Raw genomic sequence first — 23303 nt, forward strand, 5'->3', positions numbered from 1 at the left:
GGAACATGCAAACCATCTGCCAAAGGCCCAAGGCTGTATATAGTAGTGCAAAAGATTCCAGAAGGTCACGCCACTTAGGAGCTGTTTCTGAGTTTCTTAGGCATTTCTGGCTACTGTGCAGTGTAATTTCTTAATCTCATCTAAATTAAATCATGTAGTATAGCATTTATTCCCCCTCCTTCTTTACCTCTTCAGTTTTTTTACTTAACAGTTTGATTTGAACTATTCCAAGAAAGAATTAAGTTTAATGGTACACTGAAGTAAACACTGTGTATAGCAGGTGGGTTCGGCAAGGCTGGGTTTCCCTACCAATTGGTTTAAGAGTTGCATTTTAACCTGGTAGAATCCGTAGGTTGGATGTAGGCTTTGAGGATTTAAAATATTTTTACCATCACACAAAATATTTGGAAAGTTAGTATAGGGCTCTTCTCATTCTTCCCAGTGCTCTGCCAATGACACTTCCTTGTCTGCAGCCAGCTCTGCAGCTCCTTCTTTGACGTATTTTTTTTGGTCCACTTCCATTCTATCTTAATTTACAAAATAAATTTCTAATTTTTTTTAAAGTTCTATTTTGTCAGTATACACTTGCAGCCACACATGAATTTGATTATAGCTGCATGGTGTTGTGAAAAACCTTGCAATTGGATTCCAAAATAACAGGCAATGTAAATTGTAAGGCACAAAACACTGTGTTAAAGCACTGTCAGAAATCAATAAAAATACTTTTGGAGGAAATAACTTTGGAAAGGAGAGAGAACTAGGCTGGGAGAGGAAATAATCCACACCTAGGTAAGGAAGAGTAACATTTAGGAAAGCATTTGAGGGACAAGGATGGTGGAAACATGTGACTTTATTTTTATTAAAATATAGGTAACATACAGTATATTAGTTTCAGATATACTATGTAGTTATTCAACATTTATATACCTAATGAAGTGATCACCACAAGTCTAGTAACTGACACATTATTACAGTATTATTGACTCTATTCCCTATACTGTACATTACATCACTGTGACTTATTTATTTTATAACTGGAAATTTGTACCTCTTATTCCTTCACCTTTTTTGCCCTTCTCCCCACCTCTTTCCTTCTGACAACCGTCAGTTCTCTATGAATCTGATTCTATTTTGTTTTGGTCTTTTTGGATTCCATATATAAAATCATATGAGGGGCAGCCGGTTAGCTCAGTTGGTTAGAGTGCAGTTCTCTTAACAAGATTGCGGGTTCAATCCCCATATGGGCCACTGTGAGCTGTGCCCTCCACAATTAGATTGAAACAACCACTTGACTTGGAGCTGATGGGTCCTAGAAAAACATACTTAAATAAATAAAAGTTAAAAAAAAATCATACGGTATTTTTCTGTCGGACTTATTTCACTCAGCCTAATACCCTCTAGAGTCCATCCATGTTGTCGCAAATGGCAAGACTTCATTTTTTTAATGGCTGAGTAATATTCCATTGTATATATGTCACAACTTTTTTATCCATTCATCTATCAATGGACATTGAGGTTGCTGCCATATCTTTGCTGTTGCAAATAATGCTGCAATGAACATAGGGGTACATGTACTTTTCAAATTAGTTTTGTTTTCTTTGGATAGATACCCAGAAGTGGAACTGCTGGGTCTTGATCATAGGCAGTCCTCCACAAAGTTTAAGTCACAGAGGGCAGTTAGGTTGCATTCGATTTGCCAATAACTCTCCTGAAAGATATACTGGATCTTTATTTCGCAAGGACCACTCATTCAGCATTGTTGAGCAACTAACTTGTGAGGGTACTGTACAGGAACTGGGTTTGCAAAGATGAAAACAGCATAGTTCCTGTCTCTAAGCGCTTTTAGTCTTTAAAACAGAACATCCTAAGAGAGAGGTACGAAGTGCCCTGTTGCAAAAAAGAGAAAGCAGCAACTAGAAGCTTGGAAGAGTCCTCAGGGCCCCACAGAGGAAGTGAGCTGTGGTCCCAAGGACAAAGAGAATTTTGATAGGCTTTCGTATCTTTCAAAAAATAAATGAAAATGTGAAATAGTCCAGAAAGGCAAGGGTTGGGATGAAAGGTGAAATTTTATGTAAAAGGTTTAAAACATTTAATTGGAGCAGGAACATACAGACTAGTGTCTGTAATTGTCAGGAAATAAGAAAGGTCCAGATGACAAATGAGTGCTAACTGATCAAACTGAATTCGCTCTTGTGGACAGTCTTCTTTAGACTTGCATTTGGTAAATGTTGACTATTAGAAGTCACTTCTACCCACTTCTACCAGATTTTGCACAGCATAGGGATAAGGCTAGTTTCACGGTTCTAAACCCTTTTCTCCTCTCAACCCCTGTAGTTTTAGGGCTGTGTGAGGTATATCTGCAGGGATTTTAGACGTTTCCTTCACCCTCTTTTTGAAACCAAGTAATAAAAGCATTTAAATTAGCTGAAGGGCGGTTAACACCCGCAGCCCTAAAACCACTGCATGCCTCGTCGCCCGCCAGGGCTCACTCTGCGCCCCGCCTCAGGTTAGCCTAATAGCGTTAACGGCTTGAGGGAAGCAACCGCTCCCGGGAGGCACGCGGGGAGCGTTGCGCGGTCGGGACTCGCAGGCCAGTGTCGAGTTCAAAAAGAAGGTGCAGGGAGGGGGGCGAGACCGGGCAGTGGATTGTTGACGAACAGCCTTTACAGCCAATTGGAAGCCTGGTCGACTTTCCCCCTGCCAATGCGGAGCGAGATCCAGGCTGGGGGGGCGCTTCCCGGGGGCTGCGGCTGGATTCAATCCTGCGCGGCGACAGCGAAGGTGGGGGCGGAGGCTCGGCCTTGACGGCGGGGAGCGGATCGGGGGAGGAGGGAAGACCGGAAGCCACCGTCGCGTCCCATCCTTAGATTCGCTCCCCGGGGCTGGGAGCGGAGACGGAGGAGCGGGGAGAGGCTGAATGTGGGCTCCCTGATAAAGGGGGAAGGCCGCTCCGCAGCGCCCTCCCATCCCGCTCGCTCTCGGCACCCACCTGGCTCCTGGGCGCGCAGCCCCTGCGGACGGACGGCCGCGCAGACCTCTCTGAAGAGGCGCTGCCCACGGCGGGGACTGACCCGTGGCGTCAGTGCCACGCCGCCACCCCCACCCGCCTGCCCGCCGGTCCCTCCGGTCGCCGCCATGTCCTCCTCCTCCTCCTCCCCCAGGGAGACATACGAGGAGGACCGCGAGTACGAGAACCAGGCCAAGCGCCTCAAGACGGAGGAGGGGGAGATCGACTACTCGGCCGAGGAAGGCGAGAACCGCCGGGAAGCGACGCCCCGGGGCGGAGGCGATGGCGGCGGTGGCGGCGGCCGGAGCTTCTCACAGCCGGTAACAATGCGCGGCGCCCCGACCGCTGTGCCGGGCGGCTCCCTGGGAAGCAGGGCCCAGTGGCGGGGACTCGGCCCCAGGCCTCCCGCCCGCCGCGTTTCCCTTTTCTGCTGCGCTGAGCTGGTCGGGAAGCGCCGGTTCTTCCTTTGGGGCATTTATTCTATGCCCTACCTGTTCTCCGCATCCCGATCGCCAGTCTGCCCCGGCCTGGCTACAGGCCCCGGCGGGAGTCAGCTGCCTGCCCTCAACTGGGGAGGGTCGCGGGGCGGGGGCGGCGGGGAGGTGTTGCTTCCGCTTGGGGGTGGGGAGTGGGGGCTTTGGGGCGCGATTAGCTCTTTGTTAGTTTAACTCTTCCGGCTGCTGGCCTGCGTCCCGACGACCCTCTGTCTTCAGTACCTCTGCCCGCAGCATCCGCGCGCTGCTCCACATCACAGGGTTGTTGCGTGGGTCCACCGAGGACTGTATTCGCCTAGGTCCGGAGGAGAGCCGTAACTAAATGACAAATTACGCTCTGGCTCTCACGCCCTAGTTCCCCTAGGTTTAATGTTTTTTTTTTTTTTTGTTTTTTTTGTTTTTTTTGCTTTTGGCAGGCCTGGCGTGCATGCTTTGCTACCCAATGTCATGATTATTGCTCAGTACAGTTAGCTCTTCGGTTTAAAACAATGTGTCGGTAGGTGTTAGAACATCCCTACTTTCTAGTAAACCAAATGTTAAAATCCCCTCAGTTCCTCATTGACAGTTTATCCCAAATTTGCCCCACGAAAGGAGGAGCCGAAATCAGGATTGCATTAAACACTCTCCTAGGTTGTTTCTCTCATCAAAAATGTTAGCTGGAGGCAGAAGGAATGTGAAAAGCCCTTTATCCACAGCAAATAGTAACTCAGCTTCAGTTGCATGGAGACTTTAAGGAAACAAAACAAAAGCAAACGTTTTTGCCCTTTTTTGATGCATTAAGGTGTCTTAATGACTTAGATGTTCTTTAAACATTAAACACATTTTGTGATTTTTTTTTAAGCAAACTTTCCCAGAAATTTGTGAACTAGGATACACACTTATATTCTATTAATAGATTAAAATGTTTTCACCTTTGATAGGAATCAAATGAGAAGCCTGTTAGGTATTGTTTGAATGTTTATGTAAAAAATTCCGATCACCAAACTTCGGTTAGAGTTTCCAGTTCGAGTTTCCAGATACGTTAATGTGATGGATAAGGTTGCAACGCATTTAAAAAAGAACGCTTTAAATAAAATAGTTTTCTATAGCTGGATACTTTTACTTTTGTGCCTCGCTATTTAGTATATTTAAAATGTAACTTGAAAGTGTAAATAATGTAAGTATATTTCTTATTTAAAAGTTGCAGTTCAAAGCCAATTCCATTGTGGAAGTTGGAAACAGGAAGGTTATAATTGGTTATTTAGATACATTGCATCAATGTATTTCTTTTGCCAGAAGGCTTGCTGGAGTTTTTGTGCAGCAGCATGAAATGTCTACCATTAAATGTCTTGAAAAGATACTTTAATCAGTTTATAAATTTAAAAAAAAAATTAACTTTTAAAAATAAAATTCCTCAAATATTAGGAAGAACATATTAAACATTAAGCCAATAGTATAGGGTGTGTTGGGAAGAAAATAATATATAATCAATATATCCGGAGTGATTGTATCTAGCAGTGGAAACAGCACTGGGCAGGGCTTGGGGACAGTCAGAAGTCTTAGTTAGAATACAATTTATGTGACCTTTAGAAAGTCAGTTTACTGTGCTGAGTTCTCTTAGTCTGTAAAATGTGAAAGTTGAACTACATGCCTTCCATACCTGACTGTGGTTCAGTAATTAATGTAATGCAGCTTTTAAATTACCCAGGCAGGAGTTATAAATTCAATTTTTGTTTATCTTACTGCTGGTATGTTTCTTAAGAGAGGGTGAATTGCTTTTATTTAACAGTAGACCCAACATTGCACTGTGAAATCTAATGAATGCTTATTTTTCCTGTTTTTAAACATTTTTCTTCATGTAATGTTTGGTACTCTTGAATTCATTGCAACTATGGAAACCTGTACATAATAAAATTCTATTAGGATAGGAATTTTCTGGATAGCAGTTTACTGTCTAGTGCGTCATCATCCAGAAAAATGGTAATTTATCAAACTGAAAAGGGTTTTGGTTCAACCTCAGTCAGTGGTCCTACAACCCAACCAGAGAAGAAATACTTTTGTGGTACATGCAAATTAGGTACAACGATAAGCAATCTTTTTCAACTTTAGTTGGAAGTTTGTAAAGTGCAAAGTAAGACTTCAAAGATTTACATTGTTTGGCTTTTCATAATTATTTCTGTGAGTGCTTTAATAATAGATTTAAAGAGGAAAGTGAGTACATTCAAGAAAAACAGGGTCTACCAATGCTCCTAATTTAAAGATGAATTGGTCATTGTGAATGATCGTGCTATTTTAAGGCATAAAGAGAAATAAGTTAATAATTTGGACATGAGAAATAAGACATCCTTTAAAATGTGTGTTTTCTGGTACTTATTTTGAAGAGCAAAAGTGATTTAGATTCATTGGGCTGCATTTTTGAACAAAGCTTGATTGTGGAGGTTCCTGCTATGTATTATGGTCACTTTATTCTTACAGAGTAAATGGTATTCTTAAATTTAGTAGATCATATTAATAGTCAATTTCTGTATCTGCTTACTTTTAAGAAAGCAAGCTTGACTTCCAAATATTAGGGCTTCCCTTGGCAAAACTAATTGAGGAATTGAATTGGGAGGGTACATAGAAAAGATCTGCTTTTATAAAGACTGATACCAATAAAAATTTATGGAGTACTGATTTATTTTGGAGACTGTCAAGTTTTTCTTTTACTCTATTCTGCTAGTGAGTAAACAGGCAAATTGAAAATTGTTAAAGTGGTTTGTTTACTGATGAGGTGAATATTTATTTCTCAACTTTTAATAAATACGTAAACTAACCAGATGGCAAAATGCCAAGATAAAAATGTAGATCCTAGGATTTTCAAGCAAAGGAATATACATTATGTAGAGAATCTAGATTGAAGTTAAGATACACTGTTATGCTTTAATGATGTAAATTACAGAGATGGTAGAATATTATGATGGCTTATTGGATGAAATCACTTTTTAAGCTTAGCTCTTACAGGAAAGTTTAGAGACTGTGACAGTGAACATAGTGACTACACTGGGGAATAAAACATTTAAAGGATGTGTGCCCTGGAGGTACGTGCCAGAGCCTTGGGGCTTCTATAGCAGTAATGTTGTTCTATGTCTCCTTTAGCTAAGCTGCTACATACAGTAAGTGAGGATTTTTCAGGCCTAGTTTTGGGAAAGAAATGAAAAGTAGTAGGTTTTACTATCTTTTGGTTTTAACAAGTGACTGTTTCTTCGTATTAGTATATAAAATGAAGAGCTGTTAATAGAGCCATAAGCTGGTGCCTTGGCTCTGCTACCAACATGGTTTGTGACTTAACCTCTCTGGAACTCAATTTGCTACCTATAACATGAGATGGTTGGATGTGATGATCACTGATCTCTTAACTCATTAAAAAAGTAATACTTAAGCCCCTATCATGTGCTAGGTGTTGTTCTTGGTGATGGCGATGTAGTAGTGAAAAAAATTCCATGTCTAAAAAGCTGTGATTCTGCATCATTCAGTGTTTTTTTCTTTTCTCTATGAAATTGAACAAAGCTTTCAAAATTTACAGTTGCAGCTACAGCAACAACTCAGATGAATTTAAACAAGTGATAAGAGGGCAAGGCAGAGAATTTGTTGGCCCATATAACTGGGAAAGCCAAGTTGTGGCACTAGTTTCAGGCATGGCTAGATCCAGGGTTTTAGATAGCACAGAGACTTGATTCTGTCTCTTTTCATCTTTCCACTCTTATCTTCTCTAGTGATAAAGCTAAGCTTATAGTCTTATAATTAGTAAGTAAAGAGAGTAGTCTCTTCCACAGTGCTCGTATTTGTCTCCTGATCAACCATTTTTTATCTCCCCTTTCCTCCAACTAATCACTGGGCTTCCTCTGAAGTTGGGGAGACAGGACTGTGTGACTGAAAATACCAACATAATAGGGAGTTGAAGAGTTGTGTTTTTTTTTGAATTTGGTGTGTTTAATCAAAAGAAAGGGGAAGGGGTTCTGGGTAGGCAAAACCAAAGTACTTCTATATGAGTAAATAAATAAATAAATGTTATTTGAATCATATGGCGGTTCTTTTTTCATTTTCCTGTTATGTGATAAATATACCTAAGAAGTTTGGATAGGAAAATTAAAGAGATTCCCGTATTTTGGATCTGCTGTACTGTTTCTTTTAAAAAGACCAAATTAAAGAGAGGCAACTATTTAATTTAGCAAGGAAAAAAAAACCCTCAAAAAACGTAGTTAATGTGAAGCATATTGTGAATTAAAAAATGTTTGCAGCTGCCTCTTAAAACTAGTTTGTTCTTGGTCTTTATGAAGTCTCCAAAGTCAAAGAGGGGATAATCTTAAATATCTGGAAATCCTGTACTCACTTCTTAGTACTATGTTGATAAATTCTAGTCCAGAGAAAGATTACCAGAATGGAGAAGGCACTTAAAATCACATCATATGAGGAATGACAGAAGAATCTGGGGTAAACTAAAGTGTGATTTAAGAAATCATTACAAATAATTGTAAGGTTATCATGTAGAAGAGGGAAATGCAAGTAAGGGTGGGGATTGCCAACTAACACTTACTGACTGAACCTTTACTCAATAACTACATCTAGCCCTGCTAGTCATTTTACATTTGTTGTTTCATTTATTGTAATCTTGTGTGATAAGGGTTTTGATTTTTTTTTTTTTCTTTAAAATAGTGAAACAGGCTCAGAAAGATTAAGTAGCCTAAGATCACTGAGCCAGTAAGTGTCCAAAGATTCAAACTCAGGTCTGACTCCAGAGGCCATTTTGGGTAGGAAACTACAGGAGACAGATATGGATGCATATTATGAAGAATTTTCTAAAAATATAATGGATTGTCTGTCTCACTGGGTAGTATGTTTCCTGTCATTGGAGGGGTTTAAGGAGAGGCTGGATAATCACTTGGCAGTGGGCCTGTGTGTATGTTTCTTGTAGGGGGACGAATTATTGAATTTGAGGTTGGTCTTAATCCTGTCACTATAGGAGGGCAGAGAAGATTGTTATTGTTCAGTGGCTCTTGAGCACATGTTGTGCATGGAGATACTGGGAAAACAAAAGCCTACAGACAATGTGCCTGGCCTTTGAGTTTACAGTTTAATTATTGCTTTTCTGTATGAATGGATATTAATGGGCCCTGCTCATTCCTCTTAGAAGCTTCATTTATACTCTGCTGAGCTTTCCTTCTCTTTAATAAAACCTGGTCTTCAATCTTCAATGCCAAAATTAGCACTTAAGACTGGTATTATTAGAGTTTGTCCTTGGAGGCTTTGAGGGGCAGGGAGTTTGGAATGGTTGTGACTAGACTGGTCTATAGCAGTGGGGAAAATGATGCCTCCATTATAGTTGACCCAGTTTACCTAAGGAAGGGATTGAGTAATTTAAAAAGAAAAATATATACATAAATTGCAGGCATACCTTCATTTGCTGGGCATTCACTGTTTGATACTTAATAGATTATTAATTAGTCTGATACGTAATAGATATAAATTGATCAGTAGAGAGTCTGAACATTTGAAATGGAAAGAATTTGGGCTTCTGTATGAGAAAGGATTAAAAAAATTCATTAAGCCGGAGAAGACATGATCAAAGTATTAATATGTGGATGGGGTAAACATACTGATTTGTTCACCAATTTAGGAATCATATGCATAGTACACTGCTTCAAAGAGGTAGTTTTAAGGTAGGTAAAAAGAAGCTCTACAGGTGATCAGCTTTATTACCTGTACATAGTGTAGGTAGATATAAGAAAATATTGATTTAAGAAAAGTATTAGTATTTGGGAGGAAAAGGGGTGGTGAAAATACAGTTTGAAAAGTATCTTTAATATATCAGTTTTATATTTGGAAACAACATTAGGTTTTTTTCTTTTTAAATAAATTACAAAAAGGATGAGAAAATTTTAAGTTAGAGAAAAGGGGACATAATTTAAAAATAAAGAAATATCAAGGTAGGTAAATTCATGAATGGCAGATTCTTTGAGTGGGTATAAGGGAAATACAAGAGGTTTGGGATAGGTTTTCAGCCTTGAGATTGAGATAATCGTATCTTCTAAATACCATATAGATTGCATTTACGTCACATCTTCCAGCTTTTATAGAATGACTTGAATCTTGATCTGTTCCATTTAGGAAATATAATTAAATAATAACATATTAAAATAACCTTTTGAGGGATTTTTAAATTGATCCTGTAATTCATTTCTTTGCGAGAAGACCAATTTGAAAAATGGTTATATTCTTTAGCACTATATACAAGATAGTGGTTATCCATCATCGGAAGGGAGGTAGGAGGAAGAGATGTCAACTGATTGGTAGTCTTTTATTTATTAAAATGGTGGTGGGTTAATGAGTATTTTATATATTGTTCTTCATACGCTTTTTTGGTCTTAAATATTATATAATAAAATATTTTCCCAACTTTTTATTATGTATAATGTTCAATTACATACGCAGTTTTTAACATTTTTTTACTTGGGATTTTTATCTCTATATCTATATACATACTTTTTTTCTCCCTAAACTATTTGGGGGTAAGTTATAGACGTGACAGTTCATACTTAAATAGCTCAGCTTTCCTAAGAATAAGGATATTCTTATTACCATTACCATTATCATAATGGCACCTAAGAGAATAAATAATTTCATTATATAATCCAATACACTATCTGTTTAAATTGTCCATTTGTCTTTAAGATGTCTTTTATAGCAGTTTTTATCATGAAATGAAGGCTCACATATTGCGTTTGGCTATTGCCTCTCTTTAGTCTGAATCTAAAATCTTCCTTCTACTATTTTTTTAAAGATTTTATTGGGAAAGGGGAACAGGACTTTATTGGGGAACAGTGTGTACTTCCAAGACTTTTTCCAAGTCCAGTTGTTGTCCTTTCAGTCTTAGTTGTGGAGGGCGCAGCTCAGCTACAGGTCCAGTTGCCGTTGCTAGTTGCAGGGGGCACAGCCCACCATCCCTTGTGGGAGTCGAACCGGCAACCTTGTGGTTGAGAGGACGCACTCCAACCGCCTGAGCCACCAGGTCGCCCCTCTTCCACTGTTTTTTGATTCTAACTTTTTGAGGAGTCCAGGCCAATATAGTTTTTCTCTTGCACTTTTACCTTTGTCAGCCGATTTCTAAGGATCAACAGAGATGACTCTTATTTCTTGCAGTTTATTATTGTCTAATTATTTTTAGAGCAAAACTTGTTATTTATACTTTTTAAATGTATGTCTAAATTTAGCTTTTTAGGTATGTAGAGCTCTTTTCTTACATTATTGTTGTATTCAAGAACTTTAGGGTGATAATGCATATTTGGTTGTTGAGTTTCACCTATGGTGGGCAGTCTCATTTGTTAAAGTTGCTAATATAGAGTATTGGTTTACATAGGGAACAATCAGAATAGTTTATTTCAAATTTAGTGACATATAATAAATATACATGTAACCATAGAAAAGATTCAGCCTAAGCAATTCAAATGAAATTCCAGGGGTTGGATTAGTATTTGCAAAGGACTGAATTTATTTGATTATGTAGAGTGGTCCCATGGTTACTTTGTATATTTAAATTAGTTCTTTTCTTTAAACTCTGACATAATTTTTTATTGGCAGGACATAAGTTTTACTATATTTTCTAAGTGTTCTATAGTACACTTAGATTGGTGAGTCTTTTAAAATAGCCATAAAAGGGTTTAATTTTCTTAAAATGATTCTAAAGTTTTAATGGTAAAATATTAATGCTTTTAGATTAGTCTGTAGGACAAAAAACCTTTGATTTTTTTGATATATATACATATATGTATGAACTTATCTGTGGGAGCATATTCTTTAATTTCTTGTATTATCATATATATTCATATATATAAGGAATTGCACATGGAAGTCATTTCTGAAGTGATGCAAGAGAGGTTTCCAGTGGCTAGCTGAAAATATAAATCTTTGCCTTAGTAGACCTTGAATAAGTAAATGAGAGAGCTATTTTCATTTTCAAAGTAATTCTCATACACAATCCCTTTTAAAATAAACTTTAAGACCACATGCTTACATTTTTAAACTTCCTACTGGGCATTCTGAAAGATACACGACTCAGGTACATGACTCCACAGAAGACCCAGAAGGCTCGCGTTTTTGAGTACTCGCTTCATCAGCAAAGATGATGCCTTGTATAAATGTTAAGTTGTGAAGTATACTGCCAAATGAGTAACTTCAGTTGTAGTGACACTAGATAACCAATTAAACAAGGACGAAGATATAAATCTATATTACAGGAAAAATAAAGTATATAATCTTTATATTAAAGAAAAGTTTAAACTGGGACTTTTTGTTCTTTTGGACTTACTGAGATTTTGATTTTATGGAGGAAAAAAACTACAAAATTGAGTATAAAATGTATTTCTGATCTTAGCATGCTCTGTGTCTCTGCTGAAATTTTTTCTGAGATTCCCTTGACATTGAAAATAAGTTGTAAGTAACTTAGTTTCACTTCTCATTGAGAGAGAATACGCCCTTTTTTAAGAAGTCATAATTCTCATGCCAAGCATTTAGTTGGTGATTTTACTCTCAGGTCCTGTTGCTTACTTGTGAATTGAAACTTGGTTTGGGTTTTTGTTGTTGTTGTTGTTTTTTTAATGTTTGCTTTTCAAGGCCGAGCTGAATTTACTAAAAGATGAAATTTAGACTTCTAAAGTTTTTAACTAGAAATTATTTTCTCTTGCTAGGAGGCAGGTGGAAGTCATCATAAAGTTTCTGTTTCACCCGTGGTCCATGTCCGAGGACTCTGTGAATCTGTGGTGGAAGCTGACCTTGTGGAGGCTCTGGAAAAATTTGGGACGATATGGTAAGGACAGTAGGGACTCAATGCAGACTGAAAACAGTGTGGTGGAACAAGCTTTGCCTCGCCGCTTTGCCTTGATGTTTAACCACAGTATATATCGAGTTTGCTTATGACTGTATTTCTTTGGAACCTTTTAACCTTTCTGGGATGATGCATGTGTGTATTTTTGTGGCCATGATCACCTCTAACTCCCCAACCAGGTTGTTTGTAAAATTGATTATTGCATCCTTCATCTGATTTTCAAATGAGTTCAGGATTCCTTCTTAAGCACTGCTTTAAACCAGCGAGTTGCTTATACCCTTTATTTTCACTTTCAAGTAGTGGTACTTAAACACTGATGTTTAAAAAATTCTTACTTTGAAATATTTAGGAAATAGTTGGCAACTAAAAGTGGGTAGATAAGGGTAGGCATTATTTGCTGAGGTGTGTCTTGCCATGAGCTCTTGTGCATGTCACAAGGCTCAGTATTTTATCCTAGCTTGTTTTTTCCTTTTGTATTCACTCAGGCTCTTCCTTTCTCTTACCATAGCTGGTGTATGCTTAAGAATATTGACTTAAGTGAAAACTAATTAGAAAAGTGAATCTGCTACCAAAAATAAACACTTAAAAATTCTTTCTAAATTATTTTTGGAGTATGCCTGTTGTTCTCTTCTTAGTATGGATAATTGAGTTGATTTTATTATTAGCTTTTCCTTAATGAATATGTTTGGGGGTTTTGTTTTAGGCATCAGTGACACTAACTTAAGTCAAAATACATAAACAGGAGAGAAATTTCTGTATATTTGCTGAGATATATGAGGCAGTGTTAGGTGATAGCTTCTATCATGGCATCTTTTTTATTAATTTCTTTGGTGACCTCATTGAGAGGTAGATGACATGGCAAATCTATTATTCACAACTTATGTACCTCAGAAACCACTGACTTATATATTTTTTATCCTTGGAGGTACAAACTGGGAATCCACATGGGCATAAGAAGGCCCATTTCTTGAAGTATCACTAAGATGACCATCTCACTTCTTAGTCACTTGGAGTGGATCTTGGAACTTATTAAGTCTGTCTGGAGAGTTATATATTGAAGCAGACTCCTTAGATCTTATATAGACTCGCATGTTGGCCCTAGACTAACTCCATTCACTGTATAAGGACCTTCTAAGAGGTACATCGTCCCATGGAGTTTTAAAGAGATGGTTATTTCTGGTTTCTTTTTCTTTTGTTCTTATATGTTTAGGGCTTTTAAGTTACTATTTTCTTATAGCCAAGAAATACTGAAGCAATGTCAGAAAAACAAGTGGATGAGCACATATGGTTGGACATTTTAATGTTCATTATGACCATGACTTAAATGTTGGGGATTAAAGAAATAGAATTATGTGTTTAAGTTGGTGAGTAATTTGAGTTACTTTTGGGTGTGTGTTCATTTTTAGACTCTATACTGTTTGATACTTAATCCATAGTAAAGTGTCCGACATATAAATGTTATTCAGTTAACTTGCATAATACATCATTTTGCCCTCAAGATTGTTAGTTGTGTGGATAGAAAAGTTGTGAAATAATTGGAACAAATTAGTGTATAGTTAACAGCTTAATTGGCATAAATATGAATAATTCCCTGTTTCCCTGAAAATCAGACCTAGCTGGACAATCAGCTCTAATGTATCTTTTGGAGCAAAAATTAATATAAGACCCGGTATCATATATCATATCATATATCATATATCATATATCATGTCATATCAGACCCGGTCTTATAGTAATTTTTGCTCCAGAAGACACGTTAGAGCTGATTGTCTGGGTCGGTCTTATTTTCGGGGAAACACGGTAGGAGTTTTCAGTTGTATGAAATGATACTGAGTAAATGGGAACTTTGACTAGTCTCCAACGAGGAAGGAACAGGTGTTTTGCTTCAAAATGTTACATTTATAGAACCTTTCTTTATTCGTTTATTTTGTGATGTGTGTATGGGATTATAAAGATTGTATAGAAACTGCTCATGTTGAAAAGGTCAGTCACCAAGTTCAGCATATAGTAATTTTATATGGAAAAACTAGATACTTAGGAAAGAAGTTCAGGAGAAACTATTACAAGATGTTGAGAATGGTTATGTCAGGTAATAAAATTGTTGTTTTACTTGTCTTTATTGTGTAGTATATTCACGTATTGTAATCAAAAGAATATTTAAAAATATATACTAAGTCTCTTGTCCTCTCTTCCCCCCTCCCAGTTTTTTATTCCCCCCTTCCATTAAAGGAGAGGATGCTAAGTAGTGATTAGCTATACCGGTTTAAAATTTTGTAACAAAACTTTTGAGACCTAATTTGTGTAGTAAATCTTTTGCCTCCTCCTGTTTTTATTTAAAATTTAGTAAACATGTCTTGAGCTATAAGTTGAAAGCACCAGACCCTTAGCTTTTTTGTTTATTTTTTCTGTCTTTGGCTTTTCAGTTTTCCTCATATTAATGCTCTTTAAAGATAATTAAAAAATTACGTGCCAGGCAATTTTAAGTGCATTCTTAAAATATTTGCGACATTCTAATTTTCCCTTCTTTGTCTTCATATGATACCACTTTCCTGGGTAATCTTTTTAACTTTTAAGTCTGTGCTTCTAGCTCACTTATTGTAGTTCTAGAAAGCAGTTTTACTATGACCAAGGCTATACGCATTAGGTCAATAAGGAATTTATTTTGTGAACCTTTCTGATTTTTCTGTTTCCCAAGAGCCAAAGGCCATTATTAACATATTTATCTGGTAATATCATTTGGCTATTCAGCCAACTTGTATCTGTGAGAGAATATTTATTCTTTAATTTCTTTAATATAGACCTGATTCCAGGGTTTTTTATTTTTTGTATGCCCAAGACTTTGGAACTTCAGCAAGAAGTCTATATTTCTAAGGGAATGTTTCTCTCCTAGGATTTCTGTCTTAGATTTGTAGTTGGTAAATCTTTAAATCCATTCTTTTGGTAATTCTTTAATTTTGCTTGGGTTGGTGGGGAGAGCTAACAAGCCTCATAGACCAACAGATATTGATTGAATGAATACCTGTTACGTGCCAGGCTGTGTTTCTGGATTCAGAGGGATATAAAGATGAATGAGGCAAGGCAAGCAGTTTGTGTGCAGTAACTATAATTTTGACAACAACCTTCCACATTTTATAAATGATGAAGCTGAAATTCATAAGAAATCATATAATTTGCCAGGCTACAAAGTGGTATGTTTTTTATTAATAAGAAACCATTTGCCATTTTTTAAAGTGTAGCAGTAGGTCCTGGATGCCTGGTTATGAAGCAGTGTTGTCACTGAGTACCTGCCCTGGTGTTATTTCTCCGGCCTTCTACTATTATAAAAAACCATGTTAATTGTATTTCAAAACATTTTTAAGGTCCTAGTTTATGTGAATAAAATACATGTTTCCCTTGTTGTGATCCACGTACTCTGATTTCTCTTCCTTCCCTCCCTTCATTTCTTTATTTTTCATTTCATGTATTAAGATACTCTTCTCCCCAAAGTAGTATAAAGTGAAAAGTTAAATACTTCACCCTCTTGCCCATAGGCAGCCGTGATTACCATATTATAGTGAATATCCTTTCATGGATTCTTTAATATTTAAAAATATTTTGGAGATTATTTGTATGAAATTTGATCAGTTTGCAGTTGCTTTTATTTATTTTTGGTTCTCCGTTTTTAGTAAGTTAATGAAAGTATAGTCAGTTATTAGTGGGGGCACTTATTTATTTGTAGTAGTTTCTGTTATTAGGGGTCCCATCTGCTAAACTTCTGTTGACTTTTATCTCTTGGTTTCTGTATGTAGATATTTTCTAAAAGTGGTTGGGAGTAGAAGCCTGAGGAATAAACTGGATGGTGTCATTAGTAACTGATAACAGGAAACTGTGCTTGAGGAAGGCATGAGGAGAATAAGGTTTTAATCACGGGAGGATAAGCTTTCAAATATGCACCGTCTACTGGGCGTAGCATAATTGATTTTGATGATGTTTAAGTGTTGACTAACATTGGCTTAGGTCGTGAAGAATACCGATCTGTATGATTTGACACATTTTGATTGAAGCCTGCTTTTACTTGAATGAGAATAGATGATGTTAATGAATTTATATTTGGGTATTGCCTCCCAATCTCCCTTTCAGCTATGTGATGATGATGCCATTTAAACGGCAGGCTCTAGTGGAATTTGAGAACATAGATAGTGCCAAAGAATGTGTGACATTTGCTGCGGACGAACCTGTGTACATTGCTGGTCAACAGGCTTTTTTCAACTACTCTACGAGCAAAAGGATCACTCGGCCAGGAAACACTGATGATCCATCAGGAGGCAACAAAGTTCTCCTGCTATCAATTCAGAATCCTCTTTATCCTATTACGGTGGTATGTATTTTTAGTATGACAAACTAAATTAAAAGTGATTTTGGAATTTGCCTTTAGAGTGACTAACCTATAGTTTTTCTTCACTGCCATCTAGATATTTTAAAATAGCGTTTTTTAAAGAATTATTAAAATTAATCTTAATTTTGACTGTTAAGTTAAATGAACAAAGAAATGGTGAGCATTGAAGCTAAAAAGGTCAGAAGCACAGTTGTCATAATTAAATAAGCGCATTTAAAAATTTTATTATTTAGCATCAGTGTTAACTCTGTTTCTGATAATAAGGGATTAGACAGACTTGTTGGAAATGATCCTGACATCTCTCCCATTCATATGCCAGCACATGTATTGAGGGCATCTACTAGGTAATGACAGACTCCCATAGTACAGTAAGATGTATATGTCATTCTAAGCTCTTTTGAGGTAGCTTGTTAAAAACCTGTCTGATTTACTTAAAACTCTCTGAATATTAGTGAAGTGATTAGTAACATTAAAAGAAGTGATATTTAAAAGACATGATATTAGTAAAATTTTAAAAAGCATTCATGTTCTGAACCAGTTGAGTTTTCTACTTTATAAATCACATGCTGTTTCACAATAAGCTAAGTGACAAGAACCCTTGAGTTTTGTAATGAATAGAATATTACAGTAAGGGAAGCTTCAGTTCGTATGATTTCTAGTAAGCGTATATGATATTGAGACATAAAACTAAAAGCATAAGATGCTATTTAAATTTAATTAAACATTATTTATCTATTTTTATAATATAGACTTATTAATATACAGTATTAATATATTTACAGTATTCTGTGTTTGAGGGGAAAAAATATAACTAATCTAGTACAAGTACTCTGGTTTGTTTATTGCTGTATCCCTAGTACCTAATGGTGCAGCTGTGTATTTGTAGGTACTCAGGAAATTTCTTGAAAGAATTGTTCTTAAGTGGGTGTTTAGGTTCTCTCTGAGATGAGTCAAGCATCTTGTTTGGTGTCATCTAACCACTGTATAAGTGATCTTCCCTGGATCTTTTCTCAATAGCCATTGTCTTTTGAAAAATGGATAGCGAGTCGTTCTACTACTACCCCTTAATAAATGTTTATTACCATAAATATTTTTATTATTACCAATAAATATTTATTACCATTCAAGTGATTTTAATATGAAACATTTCAGAGTCACAGTTTTGGTGTTAATTGTGTATTGTCAATATTTTAGTCACCTGTTAAGAAAATAAAAATTGAGGAATCATTTAGAAGATCAAATAGGTAATAGTGCTTTTCAAATGTTTCATTGGAACATCTCTAATGTGTGGGTATATTGTGTAGGTGAGGAAATAACTTTAAATTTATTAAAGTGTAACAATTTTAAAAAATTTAAATAGTAATTAATAGAAGTGACAGCTTGCCAGTTTTTTAAATAAAACAAAACAGTGTATAGCTTTACTTTTCCTAAATATAAAATCTGAAGAAATCTTGTTTTCTTTCCTTCTTAGGATGTGTTATATACTGTATGCAACCCTGTTGGAAAAGTGCAGCGTATTGTTATATTCAAGAGAAATGGGATACAAGCAATGGTTGAATATCCTTTATTTGTAAATTATTCATTGATACATATGAATGCTGTGTAACACAGATTTGTTTTTTCCTGTGTAATCATTTCTAGACAGGTGTTTATTCCTCCCTGATCTGTTTTTCTTAGATTTAAGAAATGAAACTGCAGTACCCACAAAGAATTTTACTGGCTACCATAAATCAGTCATTGCTTCATGTTAACAGTGTGCTTTGTCTTTTTAATGGGGAAAACACAACACTATTTCATAATATGTCTATTTGTACCTTTTTTAAATTTATCTCAAATCACCTTTTCTGAATCTTTAAAGTAGTTTGGAAGTACCGAAACTTTAGAATCAGTAGAACCTTTCTTATCTTTCTTTATTGAATTTTTTAAATGGTAATGGTTTATATTAGAACTACTTCTTTTTGTTAAATATGTTATATGTTGAGTAAAAGAGCAAGTTGCAAAATAGTATATATAGTACAATCCCATTTAAAAAACAATAATTAAAAAAACCTAACCTACATATTATGTATACAGGTGTATGTATAGAGAAAGGTAGGGATATAAAGCCTACTCTTAATGGTGCTTACTTCTGGCAAGGTGTTTTGTCTTTTTTTTTTTTTAAGAATTATAGTCTTAAAGTAATTTAAAACAAACAATAAAATCAAGATAGTTAAATGATTATAAAATTCTGCCTTCCCAGATGTATATAAAAATCAAATATTTGTTTTGTATTATTTTGGTTCTTTGTAATGATCGTAAGAGTAAAATACTTTCCATTTTAAGATAGCAAACTATCCTTTGCTAGAGAATGTGACCATGCTCCCTACCCCTTCTCCCCTCCAATTTATAAAGTACTTTTGATGACTTAAAAGGATTAATATAGGTAGTATTAATATAGATTAATATAGGTTGTATTGTTTTCTTTGGTACCATTGATCCTTTTTTATTTTTTAATTTATTTTTCCAGTATAGTTGACATGCAATATTGTATTAGTTTCAGGTGTACAACTAGTGATTAGACATTTATATACCTTTTGATGGTACTATTGATCTTAAAAATAAATTGCTCTACCAAAATTCATCTACAAATTTTATTTGGTAAAACATTTCCAGAAGTGAAAGACTTATTTATGATTATTTTAAGTCCTTAGGTGTGAATAATGATTATTAGACATCTTAAACTAAATTTCCTTAATAGAGCTTATGTTTGAATCAGTCCTTTGTGCCCAGAAAGCTAAAGCAGCGCTCAATGGAGCAGATATATACGCTGGATGTTGCACACTGAAAATCGAATATGCAAGGGTAAATATTTTTTTCAACACTTCGCCAAAGAAATATTTATGCTTTGGATATACAATTTGAACTTACTTTCTTTTTAATTTAACAGCCAACTCGTCTAAATGTTATTAGGAATGACAATGACAGTTGGGACTACACTAAACCATATTTGGGAAGACGAGGTAAGTATTTTATGCATTTTAGAATGTACTTATATCTGCTGACAAAGTTTGACATGCAGTTAGATTCCTTTTTCCTGAGATGAGCTAGTTCATTCAAATGCAAATATTGTTGGTGAATGCTTTTGTTGCAAAAGTCCGTGAAATGCTGGAAAATAACCTTGAACATTAGTGCCCCCTTCTGGTATGTACTGAGTTATTTATATTTAGTTCAATAAAGGAGCCCATACATACAAGCACGCCCGCAGTTCAAGGACTTGCATTTCTCCAAGCAGCTCTCTCTCTTTGGAGGAGAGGAAACTGATTCAGAATATTCCTTACAAACTGCAAACTTGCACACTGCTTCTCTATGGAAAGGACTTTCCCCCCAAGCTGGACGAGGCATTAAGAAGGCTAGAGGACTCCAGCAGGCTGACTCTACACTTCATCATGCACAACATCGGCACCAGCAAAAGCCCTCTGAAAAACTCAGACTTGCAATTCACCTTGACTGCATACTGCATGCACCATCACCCCAAGTTTTTAAAGGAGGACACTTAACAGTACTTCAAACTTGCATGGGATGAACACCATGATAGACTGTGCCCATTTATTCACGTTGTATGTATATATTGGTCTGATTTCCCTTAAGGTTTCAGCTGTAGAATTTAAGACTTTTCACTAACGGATACTAGACTTTATCTACAATGTTGTAAATGTTAATGCCCGTTACTGTAACTGTTTGCAGCTTAGATTCAAATTGTTAATTGGCAAATAACCAGGGCCCATTTATCAGTAGGTCTCGGGAATTGATAATGCTCAACCAATCCACACAGATATTAAAGATAAAAGGATTAGAAAGGTGCACACTTGCTGCACTCTTACCTTTTTTCCTCAAGTGTGGACTTTGAATAGAATAATATAATGAAAAGGTGCATTATATGTAAAAGGCGATTTCCTGTGTGGTTTGATTTTTGTAAAGTGGCTGTTTATAAGTTGTTACTTTTTGTAACAATTTAAGGTTATTACTCATGTTAATTTGTGTAACTAGAAATTTTGACATTTCAAATGTAGGTGAAAGTAACATGTCTGTTCAAGGTGTAGAATATATTTAAACTTGATAAATCTGAAAATAAGAGCATTTCATTTGAGATACATTTTCACCTAAACCTTACAAATGCTAGATTTCATGAGCATAGATTTGACTGATAAAATTGTTCAACTAACTGTGTGGCAAGTCTGGAATATACAGATTAAAATGTGGATCTTGTAAAAACAAGGGGGCTGCAGTATTGGCTACATCTCAACTACAATATCAATGTTTGAACCATATGTTAGAAAAACTCAGTATATCTGTAAAATTCAATAAAGTAGGAAAAATTCTTATGGCATCCAAAATATCTTGGGCAATAGGGACTTGCTAGTGCTGTACTCTTGGCAGAAGAAAAAATAACAAATGTAATGAAATGATTTGCATGTTCACATATTTAGGACTTTTGGATGATTGGCCCCTTTAATTCTCAATTCTCAGGAAATCATCTTGCCTTACATATGGGGTTGCAAACAGGTTTGTTTTGTAATGTAGCTTTGGCTGGACCCCACATTTTTCAGTACTCATAGAAATCTGCTTGGTACAGGCTTGGTGCAGTTGGATACAGTATTGGAAAACAAAGCCTTAGTACTCAAACAATGGAACAAGTGGTTGATGAGAAATCTCTCACTTCTGTCAAATTATAGTCAGTATTGAACATTTGTTTTGCAGTTGTTATTATCAATTTGAAATAGTTTTGGTTACATTTCTCTTAATGTCTCTTAAAACATTTATAGACATGCTTCTTATTTTAATGCTCTTAACATCTATTCTTTTAAAAGATCTAAAATTTACACAGAACCAGTTTATATTAGTTTTTCAGAGAAGGAATTACAGTCAGAAAGATAGATATTTAAATAGTGAAATACAGTTAAAGGAAGTAAAACAGAATTTTATTTTCTGCTTTCAAGAGAAAAGAATTCTTGTTTTTTAATTCCTTACAGAGAGGTACTTGTCTGGCAAGATGATAGCAGTTTATGTTTTTGTAGTGACTTAAGCTTCCATTCAAGTTGATAATGAACTGTAACTTTTTCTACCAAAAAAAGAGCACTTTTATAAACATAACCACATTTTCAAAAGTCCTTTTCAGCCCAAATTACATTTTAGTGCAAAGAATTCTTAGCCTCGACTCCAGAGAATCCCTCCAGAAATGTTAAGCAAAACTTGTGTATATGTGCATCTTTTTGGGGAGAAGGTCCACAGCTTCCGTCATATTTCAGATGAATCCGGAAAAGGTTACAAACCACTATTTATAGACTGATGTATTCAGTATTTGACTCATCTGCAGACTTCTATTGTATGTGACCTAATATTTGGTAGTGAATGCTTCAAATAAAGAGAATTATTGATAATGAGAATGTTTGGCTAAAAGACACCATGGAGATCATCTGCCTTAACTCCTTAATTTTACAAATGAAGATTGTTTGTGATTCTACAGCAAATTAGTGGTTAAGTTGGGATCTTCTGAGTCCTAATCCAGTGCTCTTTCTTTTATAGCACACGGTTAACTGTATCAATAAAACTGAGCCTTGAAGAATTGTATGTAGTATTTGATGGCATGCTTAAATAGAGGACTATTGACAGAGTGTATTAGTGGACTGCATTGATTCAAGAGAGACTTAAATGATGATGCTAAGCCATGTAATGGAAAGAAGGAACCGTGGATGTTTAGACTGGAGAAGAAATGACTTTGGGGAAATGGAGGGAGGATCATAATAGCTTTTAAGCATTTGCAAGGGTTTGTGGAAAAAGACCGAGTAAGTCTGTGAGGTCCCAAATGGGATAGAATATGGATGGAGGACCAATTTCTATGCAATATTAAAATTAATTTTCTGATGGTTTAGGACCAACTGAAAATGTGAGGGAAAGTAGTGAGTACCTTGTTACTGGCGTTAGTTAAACAGAGGCTAGATGGGCCCAGTTGATTAGGATGATGTAAAGAGAATGTATATGCTGAATAAAAGTAGAACTAGATGACCTCCTAGGTCCCTTCCAGTGCTGTGATAACTTGGAGTAGGTAATTAAAATGGTATTTCTCTAGACTGAAGTGAAAGTTAAAGTATTTCTCATCTCCCATAAACCTCGTTTGTTTTAGGTGACTAAGGATACACAGAACGCCTCTCTCTGAATTTTCAGATTAGAATGACTGGACTCTAAAGATACTTCAAAAAAAAAAAAATCTTACTGGACACTATGCTTTGATCAGCAAACTTTCTAAAAGAATTGTACAATGATTTTTAAAATTTACTAACCTACATAGGAAGTGCTATTTTAGAAACTTACAAATCACTTTTATTGAAATCTCAAATTAGATTGGGGAAAATTGGCATGCCTTCCCTGAAAATGTAGCTAGAATAAAAATTATCCTTTAGGAGTATTGTAGTACTCTCATCCAATAATGTAGCCCCCTTGGTTAGCTTTCTCCTGGCATATTAAACTTTGGGGGCTGCTCATAGTCCTGCCTGGTGTTAAGATCTATAGACAACGACCAATCCATGATATAAAGCGGGCCAGTGATGTGCAAAT

General features: G+C 36.1%; 1 protein-coding gene across 2 annotated transcripts in view; it reads left to right on the forward strand.

The window, feature by feature from the left end:
• Nucleotides 1-2853: 2853 nt before the first annotated feature.
• The window catches only part of HNRNPLL (heterogeneous nuclear ribonucleoprotein L like), a 33787-nt gene continuing 13337 nt past the window's right edge, over nucleotides 2854-23303 (forward strand). Inside the window, exons 1-6 of one of the 2 annotated variants that reach the window (XM_033124997.1) lie at nucleotides 2854-3327; nucleotides 12201-12319; nucleotides 16457-16694; nucleotides 18184-18269; nucleotides 19457-19553; nucleotides 19639-19711. In XM_033124997.1, coding sequence (XP_032980888.1) covers nucleotides 3136-3327; nucleotides 12201-12319; nucleotides 16457-16694; nucleotides 18184-18269; nucleotides 19457-19553; nucleotides 19639-19711 — 805 coding nt within the window. In that variant the 5' untranslated portion in view covers nucleotides 2854-3135. The remainder of the gene's footprint in view (nucleotides 3328-12200; nucleotides 12320-16456; nucleotides 16695-18183; nucleotides 18270-19456; nucleotides 19554-19638; nucleotides 19712-23303) is intronic. The other variant, XM_033124996.1, reaches the window with a different exon arrangement.

Source organism: Rhinolophus ferrumequinum, chromosome 13 (assembly GCF_004115265.2).
Source record: "Rhinolophus ferrumequinum isolate MPI-CBG mRhiFer1 chromosome 13, mRhiFer1_v1.p, whole genome shotgun sequence".
NCBI classification, from domain to species: Eukaryota; Metazoa; Chordata; class Mammalia; order Chiroptera; family Rhinolophidae; genus Rhinolophus; species Rhinolophus ferrumequinum.